Below are 20,004 nucleotides of genomic sequence, written 5' to 3' on the forward strand. Positions count from 1 at the left end.
GGACCAGGCTCATTTATATAAAATATGATTGTCCGTCCCCAATGATGTTTCACACCAAATATGGATGAAATCCATCCAAGGATGAAGGAGGAGTAGGATTTAAAAGCTAAAATTAAGAAAATTTGCCCTTTTGGGGCCCCGCCCCTCTGCCCCTAGGGGTCGGACCTATCTCATTTATATAAAATATGATTGTCCTTCCCCAAGGATGTTTCACACCAAATATGGATGTAATTCACTCAAGGGTTTAGGAGGAGTAGGCTTTTGTATAAATAGTTTTACGCACGACGCACGGCGGACGGCGCACGACGACGGACGAAACACGATGACAATAGGTCATCCTGACCTTCGGTCAGATGACCTAAAAATAGACAAAGTAAGGCAACATATGTGATGTGAAAGGCACTATTTATTTCTAGGTAATTATAAATATAAAACTAGACGGTGCAAGGTTATAACAGTATAACTACACGCTACCCAACAGTAAGGAACATGAGACTCAAAATACATTGGATAGTTTCAATAGATTCAATAAAAAACAAAGGCAGCTCAAATCAATGTAACCAAATAATTTGCAAAATAAGCATTAAATACAACGGCCAATCTCCATACGCTGATACATTTATTAATCAAAATGCCAAAATAAGTTATGATTTAAGTTCTTGTTTGCGTAGATAGCTTTAAGCAGATTGTTCACATACCATCATAAAGAGGTTTCTTTTCCGTATCAAAGATTCAATTCCTTAGTTTGAATGTCTTCCCTATGTGTCAGTAATTTCACTGCGTCTTCCAAAGCTAATATTTAAAAGTGACCGTTACATTTATAGCGATTTGGATTAGCAAGACGACTTTGATCTGGGTTAACCAATCGACATCAATAACATAACGAGCATGCTCAACAAGTCAATCAGACGTCACCATGACGTAGCCTACTGTTTGTCTAAAGGCGACATCACCCTAATCTCTTACTGCACTTCAGGAGTCATGTTTAAATTAAAAAATATTCGTAAACTTGGTCCACAATAACTTAAGTGAAGAGGTTAACAAAATGAATGTCCAATGAATGATAATGGAACAGAGACAAGGTACCATACAATAAAGTAATGTTGATAAAGAGTTTACAAGAATGTAAAAAAGATTGATATAAAGGACACTGAGTCAGGCTGCTCACACATTACTAGGTTGTCAGCTGTAGTAATATATGTGTACACATTAAATGATCAGCAATGTTCATTTTTAGTTCTGATATCACAACTATACAAAATCCAAATCCCTCCCATTAAGACATTGTTTAGTTTTCAGGAAGGGAAAATTTGTTTATTTTGCTCTGGTGTTGAATTAATTGTTCATCTTTCTCCATTTCAAATATATACAAGTGCAGACGTGTGAGAGCATTCCTCAGAAAATGCTCCATGGATTTATGCGAAGAATTTCTCAAAATCCTTATCCTTTTTGCCGGTTTCACTCACGCATGTAATAGGCACGAAAGGATGGCTTGATTTCATCAAATGTTTCTGTAAATGAACAAGAAAATATATTTATGAGCTTCCTGTCATGTGACATGTGTGCAGTAATCTTATGATTTAAGTATAGTATACCAGGTGACATAAGAGCACAGTGTGTCATGTGACATAAGAGCACAGTGTGTTATGTGACATAAGAGCACAGTATGTTATGTGACATAAAAGTACAGTATGTTATGTGACATAAAAGTACAGTATGTTATGTGACATAAGAGCACAGTGTGTTATGTGACATAAAAGTACAGTATGTTATGTGACATAAGAGCACAGTATGTTATGTGACATAAGAGCACAGTATGTTATGTGACATAAGAGCACAGTATGTTATGTGACATAAGAGCACAGTGTGTTATGTGACATAAGAGCACAGTGTGTTATGTGACATAAGAGTAAAGTCAGTCATGTGACATAAGAGTACAGTATGTCATGTGATGTAAAAGTGCAGTTAAGTCATGTGACATAAGAGCACAGTATGTTATGTGACATAAGAGTACAGTATGTCATGTGACGTAAAAGTGCAGTTAAGTCATGTGACATAAGAGCACAGTATGTTATGTGACATAAGAGCACAGTGTGTTATGTGACATAAGAGCACAGTGTGTTATGTGACATAAAAGTAAAGTCAGTCATGTGACATAAGAGTACAGTATGTCATGTGATGTAAAAGTGCAGTTAAGTCATGTGACATAAGAGCACAGTATGTTATGTGACATAAGAGTACAGTATGTCATGTGATGTAAAAGTGCAGTTAAGTCATGTGACATAAGAGCACAGTATGTTATGTGACATAAGAGCACAGTGTGTTATGTGACATAAAAGTACAGTATGTTATGTGACATAAGAGCACAGTATGTTATGTGACATAAGAGCACAGTATGTTATGTGACATAAGAGCACGGTATGTTATGTGACAGAAGAGCACAGTGTGTTATGTGACATAAGAGCACAGTGTGTTATGTGACATAAGAGCAGTGTGTTATGTGACATAAGAGCACAGTGTGTTATGTGACATAAGAGCACAGTGCGTTATGTGACATAAGAGCACAGTATGTTATGTGACATAAGAGTACAGTATGTCATGTGATGTAAAAGTGCAGTTAAGTCATGTGACATAAGAGCACAGTATGTTATGTGACATAAGAGCACAGTATGTTATGTGAAATAAGAGCACAGTGTGTTATGTGACATAAGAGCACAGTGTGTTATGTGACATAAAAGTACAGTATGTTATGTGACATAAGAGCACAGTGTGTTATGTGACATAAGAGCACAGTGTGTTATGTGACATAAGAGCACAGTGTGTTATGTGACATAAGAGCACAGTGTGTTATGTGACATAAAAGTAAAGTCAGTCATGTGACATAAGAGTACAGTATGTCATCTGATATAAAAGTGCAGTTAAGTCATGTGACATAAGAGCACAGTATGTCATGTGACATAAGAGCACAGTATGTTATGTGACATAAGAGCACAGTGTGTTATGTGACATAAGAGCACAGTGTGTTATGTGACATAGGAGCACAGTGTGTTATGTGACATAAGAGCACAGTGTGTTATGTGACATAAGAGCACAGTGTGTTATGTGACATAACAGTACAGTATGTTATGTTATGTGACATAAGAGCACAGTGTGTTATGTGACATAACAGTACAGTATGTTATGTTATGTGACATAAGAGCACAGTGTGTTATGTGACATAAGAGCACAGTATGTTATGTGACATAAGAGCACAGTGTGTTATGTGACATAAAAGTACAGTATGTCATGCGACATAAAAGTAAAGTCAGTCATGTGACAAGTATAAGTCATGTGACATGAGTACAGTATACAGTAAGTCTTGTGACAATTATGACCATTATTATATCATCAGATATTGATGGGCGGCTGTGTTTAGGACTGGAAGAGATATTTCATACACAACCAAATTACACGTAGCCATTAACTAGTTCTATACCTTAACATTCTCCATAGAAAAGCATTACAGACATTGCATGGTTATATACTTATTGTGCTCTCTTACGTTTACTTTAACATTAAGTAGATTTGAATTTCTATTCCTGAACGTGGCATAAATAAGTATATATATAACACTCACGTGAGCATATGGCATGCCATTCCTTCGCTCATCAACAGATGCGCCACCACCAATCCAGACAAACATGTGGCTTGGAGTATCCAACAGGAATACATCCTGAAAATACACAATTCCTGCTCTAACAAAACTCACCACAAAATATACACATAGTAACTATTATTAGTTGATAATTCTGACAGTAACTTTGATTGGCTGATAATTCTGACAGTAACTATGATTGGGTGATAAATGTGACATTAAGTATTATTGGCTGATAATTCTGACAGTAACTATGATTGGCTGATAAATGTGACAGTAACTATGATTGGATGATAATTCTGACAGTAACTATGATTGGGTGATAAATCTGCCAGTAAGTATTATTGGCTGATAATTCTGACAGTAACTATGATTGGCTGATAAATGTGACAGTAACTATGATTGGATGATAATTCTGACAGTAACTATGATTGGCTGATAAATGTGACAGTAACTATGATTGGATGATAATACTGACAGTAACTATGATTGGATGATAATTCTGACAGTAACTATGATTGGCTGATAATTCTGACAGAAACTATTATTAGTTGATAATTCTGACAGTAACTATGATTGGCTGATAATTCTGACAGTAACTATTATTAGTTGATAATTCTGACAGTAACTATGATTGGCTGATAAATCTGACATTAAGTATTATAGGCTGATAATTCTGACAGTAATTATGATTGGCTGATAAATGTGACAGTAACTATGATTGGATGATAATTCTGACAGTAACTATGATTGGCTGATAAAGGTGACAGTAACTATGATTGCCTGATAATTCTGACAATAACTATGATTGGCTGATAATTGTGACAGTAACTATGATTGGCTGATAATTCTGACAGTAACTATGATTGGCTGATAATTCTGACAGTAACTATGATTGGATGATAATTCTGACAGTAACTATGATTGGATGATAATTCTGACAGTAACTATGATTGGCTGATAATTCTGACAGTAACTATGATTGGATGATAATTCTGACAGTAACTATGATTGGCTGATAAATGTGACAGTAACTATGATTGGATGATAATTCTGACAGTAACTATGATTGGCTGATAATTCTGACAGTAACTATGATTGGATGATAATTCTGACAGTAACTATGACTGGATGATAATTCTGACAGTAACTATGATTGGCTGATAAGTGACAGTAACTATCATTGGCTAATAAGTCTGACAGTAACTATGGTTGGCTTATAATTCTGACAGTAACTATGATTGGTTGATAACTCTTAGAGTAACTTACCTTGGATTCCAACATATCTCTGGTGATGTTTCCTGATGCGACTTCAGAGACCTCTGTACTGCCAGATTCGTCACTTACTCTAAGCAAACAAAGAAATAAACAGCATCAGTAATATTTGTACTTGCATTCACATCTTGATGTTGTGTGTCATTTGGTTTTTTGTTTTATATGGCCAGAATCGCATACCAGAAGGAAAACAGATAAGCTGATTATTTCAATTTCTACCACAAAAGGTGCTGTTATTCAACTCTCAAGGTATCAGATAAACAATGTAGCTGTTGATTAACAATTTGTTTATACCACACGCAGTATAAACTCTACGCATTCTGATTGGCTGACACGTTGAACTTTGACCAAACTACTTGTGTCTCAGTGCAACGTCGTCATTTGTCAATGTCATTAATAATCGAGTGACGTCATGCTACAATGTATGTTGTGCTTGCCACCTGAGGTCAAAACTGGTGTTGCAAAGCGTTTAGTACGCATCAAGGTCGATGTATGTCTCAAAAACGTGACGGTTTTATGTGAAGTATAATAATCTGTAACTCGTTTTGAAGGAAAAGGATCTTAATACTGGTGAGTCTAGTAGAGTAAATAAGTCTGAAACGTACTTGAACTTGATTACAATGATTATTTGGCAGGAAGTAAAGGGCATGGCATTGCCATGCACATGTTTTTTTGTAGACCGAAAAAGAGTGTTATATTGTACGTAACCTTGAAAAAGTAACTTGAATAATACGTTAAATGAGAAATATTTCATTATAAAGTTGTTACCAATTTGAAGACTTTTATATGAATGTATTCTTTATCAAAATATGACTTTTGAATATTAATTAGCACCTTTTTGCTGATTTAAATATCATTAAATCTTATTTACATATCTTGGCAAATACACGTTACCTTATCCTCGTCATATTTCTATCGGCTAAAAACGGATATAATTGTGGTAGAAATAGGTCACACGACTCGTGGTTATTGGATATGAAATTTATTCCACAGTCGTGGTTATTTTTTAACAGAGAGCAAAAGACACAAGCTTAAGCGAGTGTCTTTTGTAACTTTTAAAAAAATAACTCACTCGTGTGGAATAAATTCCGTATCCAACAACGACTCGTTGTGAAACCTCTATATACCTTCTATATCAGGCATGGGCACAATTACTTCAAAATGTAATTAATTAATAATCGATTACTTGGGAGAAAATGCTGTAATCCGATTACAGGTACCATTGACCTGTAATTGATTACAATCGATTACTTTACAAAAAGTAATTGAAATTACTTTCAATTACATTCGATTACATATTTAGTTGATTTATTAAATTTTATCTTCTACCACAATATTTTCAAATTTTCCTTTTTACGATTTGATAGCATTCCAAGACCAGTTATTTTTATATAAAATAGTTTCATTGGAATTAGTTAAACTGTTAATTTAGTTTCAAGTTTACACCTGTCCCACATCATGCTTTTTAAACTGGTGTGTCTTAGAAATGACCATGTGCATTTTTCGTATGTGGTTAATTGATAACCTGCATTTTGCAGATGACGGTATAACACAACAAGTAGATATTTTAAACCTGAAATCTAATTCTTGATTCTTCTAGTGAGAAGGCGGAAATCTGTTGCAGTGTATTTTTTCTTATATCTATAATTTTCATTTACAATGCAATACATGTTAAATATAGAAAAATGATTCAAGTATATAGTTTAAAGATTTTTTAAAGCAAAAATGTGACTTATGCTTCCGAGCTAAACAGATAAATCTTGGTTGACTGTACAGGTAAAAAGAACAGTTACTGGGAATATCAAACAGAATTAATTGACTTCTCATTGTTTCCTAAAACAACAAGTTCATAGGAAATCTGAGGACATACGCCCTGAAACGGCTGTATCCCGGAACGCCTACATTTTAAAAACATCTACCAGCAAGTATGTTGTTATAACAATTATAGTCTGTATCATAAAAGTAACTTTACCTGTGTGTGATCTACCTGGATTTTTTACCTGGACATACATACCATGTTTTGCATTATGGGCAAAAGGTCGTCAGATGGATTTTGGTAATTGTATCAAGAGGTATAAGTATATATATATTTTTTGCAAAGACGAACAAAAAATAACAAATGAAAATAAGATATTTATCACCGATATTTTTGGCCACACATAACAGCATTATATATATTTTTATGACAATATTTCTCTATCAATTTTCGAATGAATTTTTAATAATATGGAATCTAATAAAACTTAATAACATACGACCTTAAACAAACATCATTATGTTAGTATGTATAACATCCATTCTTTACTATATTTTTAGAGAAAAAAAAATAGATTTTGGGCTTTTGTAGCAAATAAAAGATGAAACAAGTGTTCCCCTTGTCCAACCACAGATGCATAGAACAGTGTAGGTTATACGTCAATATACGATTATTCAAAGCAGTTGTAACAAATCTCGAATATTAACGGACGGATTCCCTCCTACATGCGTACTTCAATTTCAATTTTTCGACTAACATATTTCATACTATGTATTTTACCTGGATTATGAGCTTGAGTTGATACCAAATTTATGAAGACAAACCGAAGTTATATCAGGAGAGCAGTGAAATTATTTGCAGCTTATAAAAAATAAAATTATTGAGTTAATCAGAAACATAAATTAAATACATGCACATGTACATACATGTAATATTTTACTGAAAAATACAGGCACTTAAGTTACATCTTTATAAGATAAATATAAGTTTTGTTTAATGATGCGCACTATGTTTTCTATATTTAGCATATCAAATAATTGACAAAATTTCCAGTTTCTGTTTTTAAGTAACTTATATATATCATATTAGGATGCATGGTTACCATAAAAACTGCAGCCGCAATGCTATACAACCGTTATATCTAATTGCATCAAGGAATTTGTACTCGATGTTTGAATTTCAACCTTAATTAGGAATTTGAAATATGACGTATTCGTGAAACAAAAAGGGCAAAAACCATACATGTAGTCCTTAATTAAGTTCATACGTTATACAACCCATGACAAAATATACGGATTTTTATGAAATGTCTACTTTCTGATCAAATAGACGGCAAATACATTCACAAGGAGAACTAACATTAATTTTGTAAAAAAAAAAAAAAAAAAAAAGATAAGAAAATAAAAATGATGTGAAACCTATGGCAGCGACTAATATAAGGGAATTAGCAAAATACCATCTATCATGTAATCAGCAAAAATAGGTATGACAAACCTTGACATCGAACGCATACAACATGATATTTCCTACTTACATGCATATTTTTGTAAGTTTAACTTCTTTCCAAATCATCATATACAAACTGGTATGGTATATGATGTGACTTAGAGAGTGTTATAGGTGATATTTCATTCAATGGTGTACATACTGCAGGTTTAATTCTTGAGAATATGATATAACAAATCACATATTTTCACGAAGAAGATTGTGATGCCGTAAGAATGTGCATTTTACAACACACTTTTGCAGGAAATTTTCAACATTTTTTTTCATTAATGTATTAATCATAATAAATGTTTTATAATATGATATTTCATCATGAGGACTATTCTATAATGTACATGTAATATTGATGAATTATTTAGTAAACTACTATAATTATTACTATAATTTCTAGTAAACTACTGACTACTATTATTCTACATGCACGCATGATAAACTCCAGGTAAGTAGACGAAGTACATGTATCAGAAACTTGTATGAAACAGACTATAATTACACTTTCTTTGATCTTTTTACCTATTGTTATAGAATGTAGGCATAGCGGGAACACACCCCTGAAACAACTGAATTGATCTTCGTCAATGCCTGTTGACTTTTATGAAAACAATGCTTTCCAAAGTTTAATACAATATGCTCTTATGCAAATGGGCACACTGGTGAAACTTAAAATTAGCTATAAAATGTACCTGTGTAGACAATTTGTATGTATTCTTTATTTCTTTGAGCCTTACGGTTCATCAGAAAATTAATTATAAAAGATTTTTATAGCCCAATACTAAACACTGTTACATCTGTCTTCAGTTTTAGTTGAATTACAGCAGACAAGTTGAACTTTACACTTTCTAAACTTAGTATACTGGCTGCTCAATTCAACTTCATAATAGGTATAATGTAATTGAAAAGTAATCGAAATGTAATTACGATTACACAGTAAATTTTTACTGTAATCGATTACGATTACAAGTAATCGAAATAGCCTTCGATTACTGATTACTGTCGATTACTTGAGAAAATGTAATTAATTACAATCGATTACGATTACACGATTACGATTACCCCATGCCTGTTCTATATACCCTCTATATACCTAGCTGTATCTAATAAACAGGATCTGAACCTATAAAGTAAACAGGTGAGCTGATCATTTCCATTTACCTGGATCTGACCCTATAAAGTAAACAGGTGAGCTACCTGTGTGTCTTACGATATCTATGACATGGGTTTACCTGTGTGTCTTACGATATCTATGACATGGGTTTACCTGTGTGTCTTATGATGTCTATGACATGGGTTTACCTGTGTGTCTTACGATATCTATGACATGGGTTTACCTGTGTGACTTACGATATCTATGACATGGATTTACCTGTGTGTCTTACGATATCTATGACATGGGTTTACCTGTGTGTCTTATGATGTCTATGACATGGATTTACCTGTGTGACTTACAATATCTATGACATGGGTTTACCTGTGTGACTTACACTATCTATGACATGGGTTTACCTGTGTGTCTTACACTATCTATGACATGGGTTTACCTGTGTGTGTCTTACAATATCTTTGACATGGGTTTACCTGTGTGTCTTACACTATCTATGACATGGGTTTACCTGTGTGACATACGATATATATGACATTGGTTTACCTGTGTGACTTACAATATCTATGACATGGATTTACCTGTGTGTCTTACGATATCTATGACATGGGTTAACCTGTGTGACTTACGATATCTATGACATGGGTTTACCTGTGTGTCTTACGATATCTATGACATGGGCTTACCTGTGTGTCTTACAATATCTATGACATGGGTTTACCTGTGTGACTTACGATATCTATGACATGGGTTTACCTGTGTGTCTTATGATGTCTATGACATGGGTTTACCTGTGTGACTTACGATATCTATGACATGGGCTTACCTGTGTGTCTTACAATATCTATGACATGGGTTTACCTGTGTGACTTACGATATCTATGACATGGGTTTACCTGTGTGTCTTATGATGTCTATGACATGGGTTTACCTGTGTGTCTTATGATGTCTATGACATGGGTTTACCTGTGTGTCTTACGATATCTATGACATGGGCTTACCTGTGTGTCTTACAATATCTATGACATGGGTTTACCTGTGTGACTTACGATATCTATGACATGGGTTTACCTGTGTGTCTTATGATATCTATGACATGGGTTTACCTGTGTGTCTTACGATATCTATGACATGGGTTTACCTGTGTGACTTACAAAATCTATGACATGGGTTTACCTGTGTGACTTACGATATCTATGACATGGGTTTACCTGTGTGACTTACAATATCTATGACATGGGTTTACCTGAAACTAGAATGGTGATTTACCTGAACAGTTTTGGCTCTGCACCATCATCCGTTTCATCGTTTTCATCATCATCATCATCATCACGTTTATCCTTCAACTGGCCAAAAGCAGCATGCTGGATAAAAACAGAATAACTACTATATAGCTTTATACATGTAATCCGGGTTTTTGCAAGTGAAGCTCACTCTTACCTCCACAAAATAATCTATGATGTCTCCATACACATTTTAATTACACAGGTTATTGTTTCATATCTTCACTACTGAAACACTCGCCTTTTAATTATAATACATACTAAAACTGGCACAGATTTTGATTTTTGATTAGTTTTTTGAAGTTCAAAAACTTACCATTGGCTTATTTTTGATACTACATTTCAATCCTATCATGAGCTGTTACCTGTGTCATTATCCTCACTAAGCCAGGCAGTGAAACAGCAACATTAAGTCACATTGTTATAAAGCATTGGTTGCCATGGTTACATGGGGTTCAAGCATGTCAAATGGTACATGGTAAAATGGTACATGTTTTCAATAACAATGTATTTTAATTACAATATAATTCATTTTTTATCAATCTTCTGTAAATTCTCACACCTATGTGAACCCAGTCTTTCATGACCTTTTGAAATCTGGTGAAGATATTGCTATGACAGAGCCTAACTGCCAATGTAAATACTGGAAATTATCATACATTGGGTTTAGTAGTAACATTACAGTACTGTACAGTGGCTATGTAATAACAAGAGATCCCAGAGCCCACCAAAGATCTATGTCTAACATCTTCTGTGTAAACTAAAGCATTGATAACTTACCTCCATGGAAGTCTCACCATCCAACACTTCAACCTTGACCTTGCCCCCACGCTCACTTTTTAGTTTCTGCAGGTATTGTGTGGCCTGAAAGAGGGAATGCATGATTACATGTTGCAAGTCTAGCAGGAACGCTTGATTACATGTCCACTTCAGCAGGAACGCATGATTACATGTTGACGGTCTACTTCAGCAGGAACGCATGATTACATGTTCATGGTCCACTTCAGCAGGATCACATGATTACATGTTGACGGTCTACTTCAGCAGGAACGCATGATTACATGTTGACGGTCTACTTCAGCAGGAACTCTTGATTACATGTTGACGGTCTACTTCAGCAGGGAACACCAATATCAAACAATAATATCAATTTGCATGGGTATGTTGTTGTCCACAGAAGTGAATTATATAACTAAATATTAATATCACTGTCCTGTTTTAATTAATAACAGAACATCTGGATTATTAATGTACAAAGGAGACACATTGTAAAGTTTATATACAGTAGTCTTAGAAGGAATAGAAATCAATACAAACCCAGAATCGCTCATCCTTGTTTGCGTTAGGGCCATTGTACTGATAAACTTCCAGACCCATATCGACTATGAACACATCATCAGGATTCAAGTTCTCCGTTGTGGGGGACACCTGCAATACAAAATAGTTAGAAATAACATTTAAAATCATATCCCAGTAATTCTGTCCTACAGGAGACTCCCATTATTTAGCAAAATTATTATATGAATGATCCATTTGCACAATCAAGTTTCAACAACTGCTGTACCAAAAATGGCATCCAACATCTGGGGACAATTTTAACTTTTTACCTATATTGTGACTTCTAAATTCTTTCCTGTGACACGTCTGAATTCCCCAGATATTAAATGAAATTATTGAAGGAAAGGTTAACATTCTTTTACTTAGTAGATTTAACTTCAATCAGCAAAGAACCCAGTGTCCTACCTCAAGAACTGATATTCTCTTTTTCAGTCCGCAGACCTTAAAGAGACGCGTTTTGTACTCCTCAGGCAACACACGGCGGAATCCTGTATCAGCACCCCCTTTCATTATCCTGTAATAATTAGTGGTTGAATTAATTAAAGCTGAACTATAATTATATAAGTTCACGTTAGGTGATCAATAGAATTGTGGCTATGAACAATGACTTAGTTTTATATGCCACTCGCTCATAAAGACATACAGAATATAAAATAACTTGTTTAATCAATTCCATATTGCATAGCCACTCACAAAAAACTGGGTTATCTTTCCTTGTCTGTATTTGTTACACTTAAGACTAATTCTGATCAGAGCCGTTCTGTTCGTTTGCCTTCAAGAAACTTACGTGATTTCTTCAAAATAGGATTTGAACAAGTCACTTTCCCGTGATTGGACCTCTCGATGTTGAACTGGTTTGTCGTCAAGGAAAGTATCCAACTCCACTGTTTTGTAGGCTGCTGTGCCATACTCATCCTGATGATGACAATATTTGTTATTATATAGATCTGTACAACGTTTATATATATCTGTACAATGGTTATATAGATCTGTACAATGTTTATATAGATCTGTACAATGGTTATATAGATCTGTACAATGGTTATACAGATCTGTACAATGGTTATACAGATCTGTACAATGGTTATACAGATCTGTACAATGGTTATACAGATCTGTACAATGGTTATATAGATCTGTACAACGTTTATATATATCTGTACAATGGTTATATAGATCTGTACAATGTTTATATATATCTGTACAATGGTTATATAGATCTGTACAATGTTTATATATATCTGTACAATGGTTATACAGATCTGTACAATGGTTATATAGATCTGTACAATGGTTATATAGATATGTACAATAGCTATATAGATCTGTACAATGGTTATATATAGATCTGTACAATGTTTATATATATCTGTACAATGGTTATATAGATCTGTACAATGGTTATATATAGATCTGTACAATGTTTATATATATCTGTACAATGGTTATATAGATCTGTACAATGGTTATATATAGATCTGTACAATGTTTATATAGATCTGTACAATGGTTATATATAGATCTGTACAATGTTTATATATATCTGTATAATGGTTATATAGATCTGTACAATGGTTATATAGATCTGTACAATGGTTATATATAGATCTGTACAATGTTTATATATATCTGTACAATGGTTATATAGATCTGTACAATGGTTATATAGATCTGTACAATAGTTATATAGATCTGTACAATGGTTATATAGATCTGTACAATAGCTATATAGATCTGTACAATAGTTATATAGTCTGTACAATGGTTATATAGATATGTACAATTGTTATATTGTTAATATAGATCTGTACAATAGCTATATAGATCTGTACAATGGTTATATAGATATGTACAATAGCTATATAGATCTGTACAATAGTTATATAGATCTGTACAATAGTTATATAGATCTGTACAATGGTTATATAGATCTGTACAATGATTATATAGATATGTACAATTGTTATGTTGTTAATATAGATCTGTACAACAGCTATATAGATCTGTACAATGGTTATATAGATCTGTACAATAGCTATATAGATCTGTACAATAGTTATATAGATCTGTACAATGGTTATATAGATCTGTACAATGATTATATAGATCTGTACAATGGTTATACAGATCTGTACAATGATTATATAGATCTGTACAATTGTTATATTGTTAATATAGATCTGTACAATAGTTTTATAGATCTGTACAATGGTTATATAGATCTATACAATGGTTATATAGATCTGTACAATGGTTATATAGATCTGTACAATGGTTATATAGATCTGTGCAATGGTTATATAGATATGTACAATGGTTATATAGATCTGTACAATGGTTATATAGATCTGTACAATGGTTATATAGATCTGTACAATGGTTATATAGTAAAATAATTAAAGACAAAGGGTTTTTAATGTTCTTTGAATGAGATAAGTAAAATAGGAATTCATTCCAGGCCCAACTGGTAAAAAGGTGTAAAATAATGATTGTTTACAAAATTCCTTTCAAATAGACCATCTAAATCCTATGTATCGATTTTCATCTATATCAAACAACATTTAAAGAAGAACTGTAATCCGATGGCTTACTAATACCCACGCTTCCTCTTATTAGAGGTGTCTTACTTGTTCTTGAAGAATAAGAGGCCTAGTGGGCCTGTATTGCTCACCTGGTTTGTAATACCAAGTTATGTTTTGAATACATTGTTTCTTTTCTAAAGGAATTTAAATATTTACCTCTATTTCCCCTATTGGGCCTCGCCCCTCCTGCCCCCGGGGGGTCAGAGCCAAAATTAATACAAACTCTATTCCCCTTCCCCAAAGGATGTTTCTGGCCAAATTTGGTTGCAATCCATGCAAAACTCTATGACTAGTAGCGATTTAAAGATTTGTCTCTATTTCCCCTATTGGGCCTCGCCCCTCCTTCCCCCGGGGGGTCAAAGCCAAAATTTATATACAGTCTGTTCCCCTTCCCCTAAGGATGTTTTTGGCCAAATTTGGTTACATTCCATGCAGAACTCTATGACTAGTAGCGGTTTAAAGAATTTACTCTATTTCCCTTATTGGGCCCCGACCCTCCTGCCCCTGGGTGGTCAGAGCTAAAATTTATACCAACTCTGTTCCCCTTTCCCAAAGGATATTTCTGGCCAAATTTGGTTACATTCCATGTAGAACTCTATGACTAGTAGCGAATTAAAAGATTTACCTCTATTTCCCTTATTGGGCCCCCCGCCCCTCCTTCTCCTGGGGGGGTTGAGCAAAAATTTATACAAACTATGTTCCCCTCCCGCCAAGGATGTTTCTGTCCAAATTTGGTTACAATCTATGGAAAACCCTATGACTAGTAGCGATTTAAAGGATTTACCTCTATTTCCCCTATTGGGCCCACCCCTCCTGCCACTGGGGGGTCAGAGCCAAAATGTATACAAACTCTATTCCCCTACCCCCAAGGATGTTTCTGGCCAAATTTGGTTACAATCCATGTAGAACTCTATGACTAGTAGCGATTTAAAGGAAATGTTGACCGACGAACGCCGCGCAATGACATAAGCTCACCAGCCCTTTGGGCCAGGTGAGCTAAAAATCATGGTCACAGGAAATTTACAACAGATTTTAACTTGTGTATATTAATCTGGTTACCATGGCAACTAAAATTGTGACTAACGAAAACCTGCATGACCATCCCCACATAATCCCAAACAAGTTTCATTGAAATTGAATCGATCCAGTAGTTTAGGTGAAGTGTCCAGACAGATTTTGAAATCTGTGTATAGTGACCTGTTTACCATGGGAACCAAAATTAAAAAAAAAAAATAGACCTGCATGCATGTCTACCAGTCTACATTAGTCCAAAACATTATTACCAAATGTTCAACAAACGAAAAACCTGCATGCACATCCTTAAATGGTTCTCAAGTCTCATTGAAAATGACCCAGTAGTGTAAGAGGAGTTGTCCGGACAAAATTAACCTGCGTATAGTGACCTGGTTACCATGGCAACAAATATTTTGACAAACAAAAACCTGCATGCACATCTACACATGGTCCCCAATAATACTGCCAAGTTTCATTAAAATTGGTCCAGTAGTATATAGAAGTTGTCAGGACAAAATTTTCCTACGGACATGCAAACAAGCTGATTCCAGTATACCCCCCAAGTTCGTTATGGGGGACATAATTATTATTTGTTTTTAATTGTTTGAGAAACATAAAAAAAATTACCTGTGAACTTTTTGCACCAATCCAGAAGTGGACATCATACAACAGCTCATCGCTATCGTCCTCTTTGTAGGTCTGAAGTGATCAACAGCATTGTATATATACAAGTAACGTTCTGAATACATGGTTTCTTTTCTGAAGGAATTTGAATATTTACCTCTAATTTTCCTATTGGGCTCCACTCTTTCTGCTCCAGGTGGTCAGAACCAAAATTTGTACTGTTACCCTTCCCCAGAGGATGTTTCTGGCCTAATTTGGTTACAATCCATGCAGAACTCTATGACTAGAAGCTATTTAAAGGATTTACCTCTATTCCCCTTTTATGCTCCGGAGGGGTCAGAGCCAAAACTATACAAACTCTGTTTCCCTTCCTTAGAGAATGTTTCTGGCTAAATTTGGGCATAATCCATGCAGAACTCTATGACTAGTAGCGATATAAAGAATTTACCTATATTTCCTATTTCCTATTTTCTAATTTTCCTATTGGGCTCCACTCTTTCTGCTCCAGGTGGTCAGAACCAAAATTTGTACTGTTACCCTTCCCCAGAGGATGTTTCTGGCCTAATTTGGTTACAATCCATGCAGAACTCTATGACTAGAAGCTATTTAAAGGATTTACCTCTATTCCCCTTTTATGCTCCGGAGGGGTCAGAGCCAAAACTATACAAACTCTGTTTCCCTTCCTTAGAGAATGTTTCTGGCTAAATTTGGGCATAATCCATGCAGAACTCTATGACTAGTAGCGATATAAAGAATTTACCTATATTTCCTCTATTGGGCCCTGCCACCTTGGGGAACGATATGACAAGTACCGGTAGCGATTTACTTAGTCCCGCGCCCTCCTGCCCCCAGGGGGTCAGAGCCAAAATTTATTCCCCTTCCTCCAAGGCTGTTTCTGGCAAAATTTGGTTACAATCCATACATTATTCTATGATAAGTAGCAATTTAAAAGATGTATATCCCATAGGGATGCTAACAATGCAGTATTAAAGCTATCGAAGCGGCCTGTCGGCCATCTTGTTGACCGATCGATCCAAAAATGCAATATGCACAAGGGCCCTAGGGAACATACAGATAAAATTTGAGACAGATTCCTTCAGTACTTTCTGAGAAATAGTGTTAACAAGAATTGTTAATGGACGGAAGGACAATCGGACCATTGACCATCTGAGGATGGTGGGCTAAAAATCGACCAGAAAGCCAGATTTAGTACAGAAACAGACCAAAATTAATCACTTTAAATTGAATCTTTATTTAAATTATTTGCAGATGAAATTGCCATGTCCTGAAAAATCATGAAATTATGATCCCTGTGAAAATTGTCGGCTACGAGGTATTAAAATACAAAGCAAATCATTATTTATCTTACCTATCCTGTTATGTATAATGTCCACTTGTAAAAAGACTGTTCCGATGATGATGTAAGAACTTAATCTTAGAGTGGATTTAGATAAACTGTCATTAAGCAGACTAGAGCAATTTAACCAAGTTTTAATTAAATATGGTTAACACAAAATCTCAAAATCCCAGTTTTTATCCCAAAAAATACCAGAAGACTAAAAAATTTTCAATCTGTGCAGGAAGATTTTAGTTTCATATTTTGCTGGCTCTGTATATGGCCTACAACTTTCGGCCCAGGTGAGCTAAAAAAAAGTGTGCACTATACGTGCAAATATAGGGTAATTAACTTTCAGGCCAGGTGTAGCACTTACATTGAGGAGGATGTATGAATCGCCATTGTAGAATTTACCGTAGTCTTCCTTTGGCCAGTCAGTAACCTTGAATTTCTGAAAACAAAACGGAGATATTAATGTCTCCTACCAAGTTTTAAACTACAGTATTCCCCTGTTATACCTCCACCTTTTGTCCAGTGCCAATTTGGCGGTACAACGGATCTTGCTGACCTATCGGTCCCAAAATGCAATATGCACAACTAGGGTCCTAGGGGAACCTACATATGGAATTTGAGAAAGATTCCTTTAGTACTTCCTGAGAAATAGCGATAACAAACTTTAACTACCAAAATCCAAGGTGGCTGCCTGGTGACCATATTGTTGACTGATCAGTCCTGAAATGCAATATGCACAACTAGGGCCTTAGACGAATCTACATATCAAATTTAGAAAAAAAAATTCCTTCAGTACTTTTTGAGAAATAGTGGTAACAAACATTTATACTGATGATAGTCTTTCCTTATCTACTACCATTCATCAGATCTTGGTTTACTTTCCTTATCTACTACCATTCATCAGATCTTGGTTTACTTTCCTTATCTACTACCATTCATCAGATCTTGGTTTACTTTCCTTATCTACTACCATTCATCAGATCTTGGTTAACTTTCCTTATCTACTACCATTCATCAGATCTTGGTTTACACAGACGATAGTCTTTCCTTATCTACTACCATTCATCAGATCTTGGTTTACTTTCTTTATCTACTACCATTCATCAGATCTTGGTTTACACAGACGATAGTCTTTCCTTATCTACTACCATTCATCAGATCTTGGTTTACTTTCCTTATCTACTACCATTCATCAGATCTTGGTTTACACAGACGATAGTCTTTCCTTATCTACTACCATTCATCAGATCTTGGTTTACTTTCCTTATCTACTACCATTCATCAGATCTTGGTTTATTTTCCTTATCTACTACCATTCATCAGATCTTGGTTTACTTTCCTTATCTACTACCATTCATCAGATCTTGGTTTACTTTCCTTATCTACAACCATTCATCAGATCTTGGTTTATTTTCCTTATCTTCTACCATTCATCAGACCTTGGTTTACTTTCCTTATCTTCTACCATTCATCAGATCTTGGTTTACTTTCCTTATCTACTACCATTCATCAGATCTTGGTTTACTTTCCTTATCTACTACCATTCATCAGATCTTGGTTTACTTTCCTTATCTACTACCATTCATTAGATCTTGGTTTACACTGACGATAGTCTTTCCTTATCTACTACCATTCATTAGATCTTGGTTTACTTTCCTTATCTACTACCATTCATCAGATCTTGGTTTACTTTCCTTATCTACTACCATTCATCAGATCTTGGTTTACTTTCCTTATCTACTACCATTCATTAGATCTTGGTTTACACAGACGATAGTCTTTCCTTATCTACTACCATTCATCAGATCTTGGTTTACTTTCCTTATCTACTACCATTCATCAGATCTTGGTTTACTTTCCTTATCTACTACCATTCATTAGATCTTGGTTTACTTTCCTTATCTACTACCATTCATCAGATCTTGGTTTCCTTATCTTGGTTTCCTTATCTTGGTTTCATCAGATCTTGGTTTACTTTCCTTATCTACTACCATTCATCAGATCTTGGTTTACTTTCCTTATCTACTACCATTCATCAGATCTTGGTTTACTTTCCTTATCTACTACCATTCATTAGATCTTGGTTTACTTTCCTTATCTACTACCATTCATCAGATCTTGGTTAACTTTCTTTATCTACTACCATTCATTAGATCTTGGTTTACTTTCCTTATCTACTACCATTCATCAGATCTTGGTTTACTTTCCTTATCTACTACCATTCATTAGATCTTGGTTTACTTTCCTTATCTACTACCATTCATCAGATCTTGGTTTACTTTCCTTATCTACTACCATTCATCAGATCTTGGTTTACACTGACAATAGTCTTTCCTTATCTACTACCATTCATCAGATCTTGGTTAACTTTCTTTATCTACTACCATTCATTAGATCTTGGTTTACTTTCCTTATCTACTACCATTCATCAGATCTTGGTTTACTTTCCTTATCTACTACCATTCATCAGATCTTGGTTTACACTGACGATAGTCTTTCCTTATCTACTACCATTCATCAGATCTTGGTTTACTTTCCTTATCTA

At 34.7% G+C, this 20,004-nt stretch overlaps 1 protein-coding gene across 3 annotated transcripts in view; it reads right to left on the reverse strand.

Moving 5' to 3' along the window:
* Window positions 1-386: 386 nt before the first annotated feature.
* Window positions 387-20,004, reverse strand: part of LOC138335835 (gelsolin-like protein 2) — a 59,046-nt gene continuing 39,428 nt past the window's right edge. For all 3 annotated transcript variants that reach the window (XM_069284989.1, XM_069284987.1, XM_069284990.1), the window contains 10 exons: window positions 17,824-17,898; window positions 16,115-16,186; window positions 12,679-12,806; window positions 12,297-12,405; window positions 11,871-11,981; window positions 11,334-11,417; window positions 10,540-10,634; window positions 4,904-4,982; window positions 3,617-3,712; window positions 387-1,511 (listed from right to left, as the gene is read on the reverse strand). In XM_069284989.1, the coding sequence (XP_069141090.1) occupies window positions 1,416-1,511; window positions 3,617-3,712; window positions 4,904-4,982; window positions 10,540-10,634; window positions 11,334-11,417; window positions 11,871-11,981; window positions 12,297-12,405; window positions 12,679-12,806; window positions 16,115-16,186; window positions 17,824-17,898 (945 nt within the window). In that variant the 3' untranslated portion in view covers window positions 387-1,415. The remainder of the gene's footprint in view (window positions 1,512-3,616; window positions 3,713-4,903; window positions 4,983-10,539; window positions 10,635-11,333; window positions 11,418-11,870; window positions 11,982-12,296; window positions 12,406-12,678; window positions 12,807-16,114; window positions 16,187-17,823; window positions 17,899-20,004) is intronic.

Source organism: Argopecten irradians, chromosome 12, assembly GCF_041381155.1.
Source record: "Argopecten irradians isolate NY chromosome 12, Ai_NY, whole genome shotgun sequence".
Classification (NCBI taxonomy): domain Eukaryota; kingdom Metazoa; phylum Mollusca; class Bivalvia; order Pectinida; family Pectinidae; genus Argopecten; species Argopecten irradians.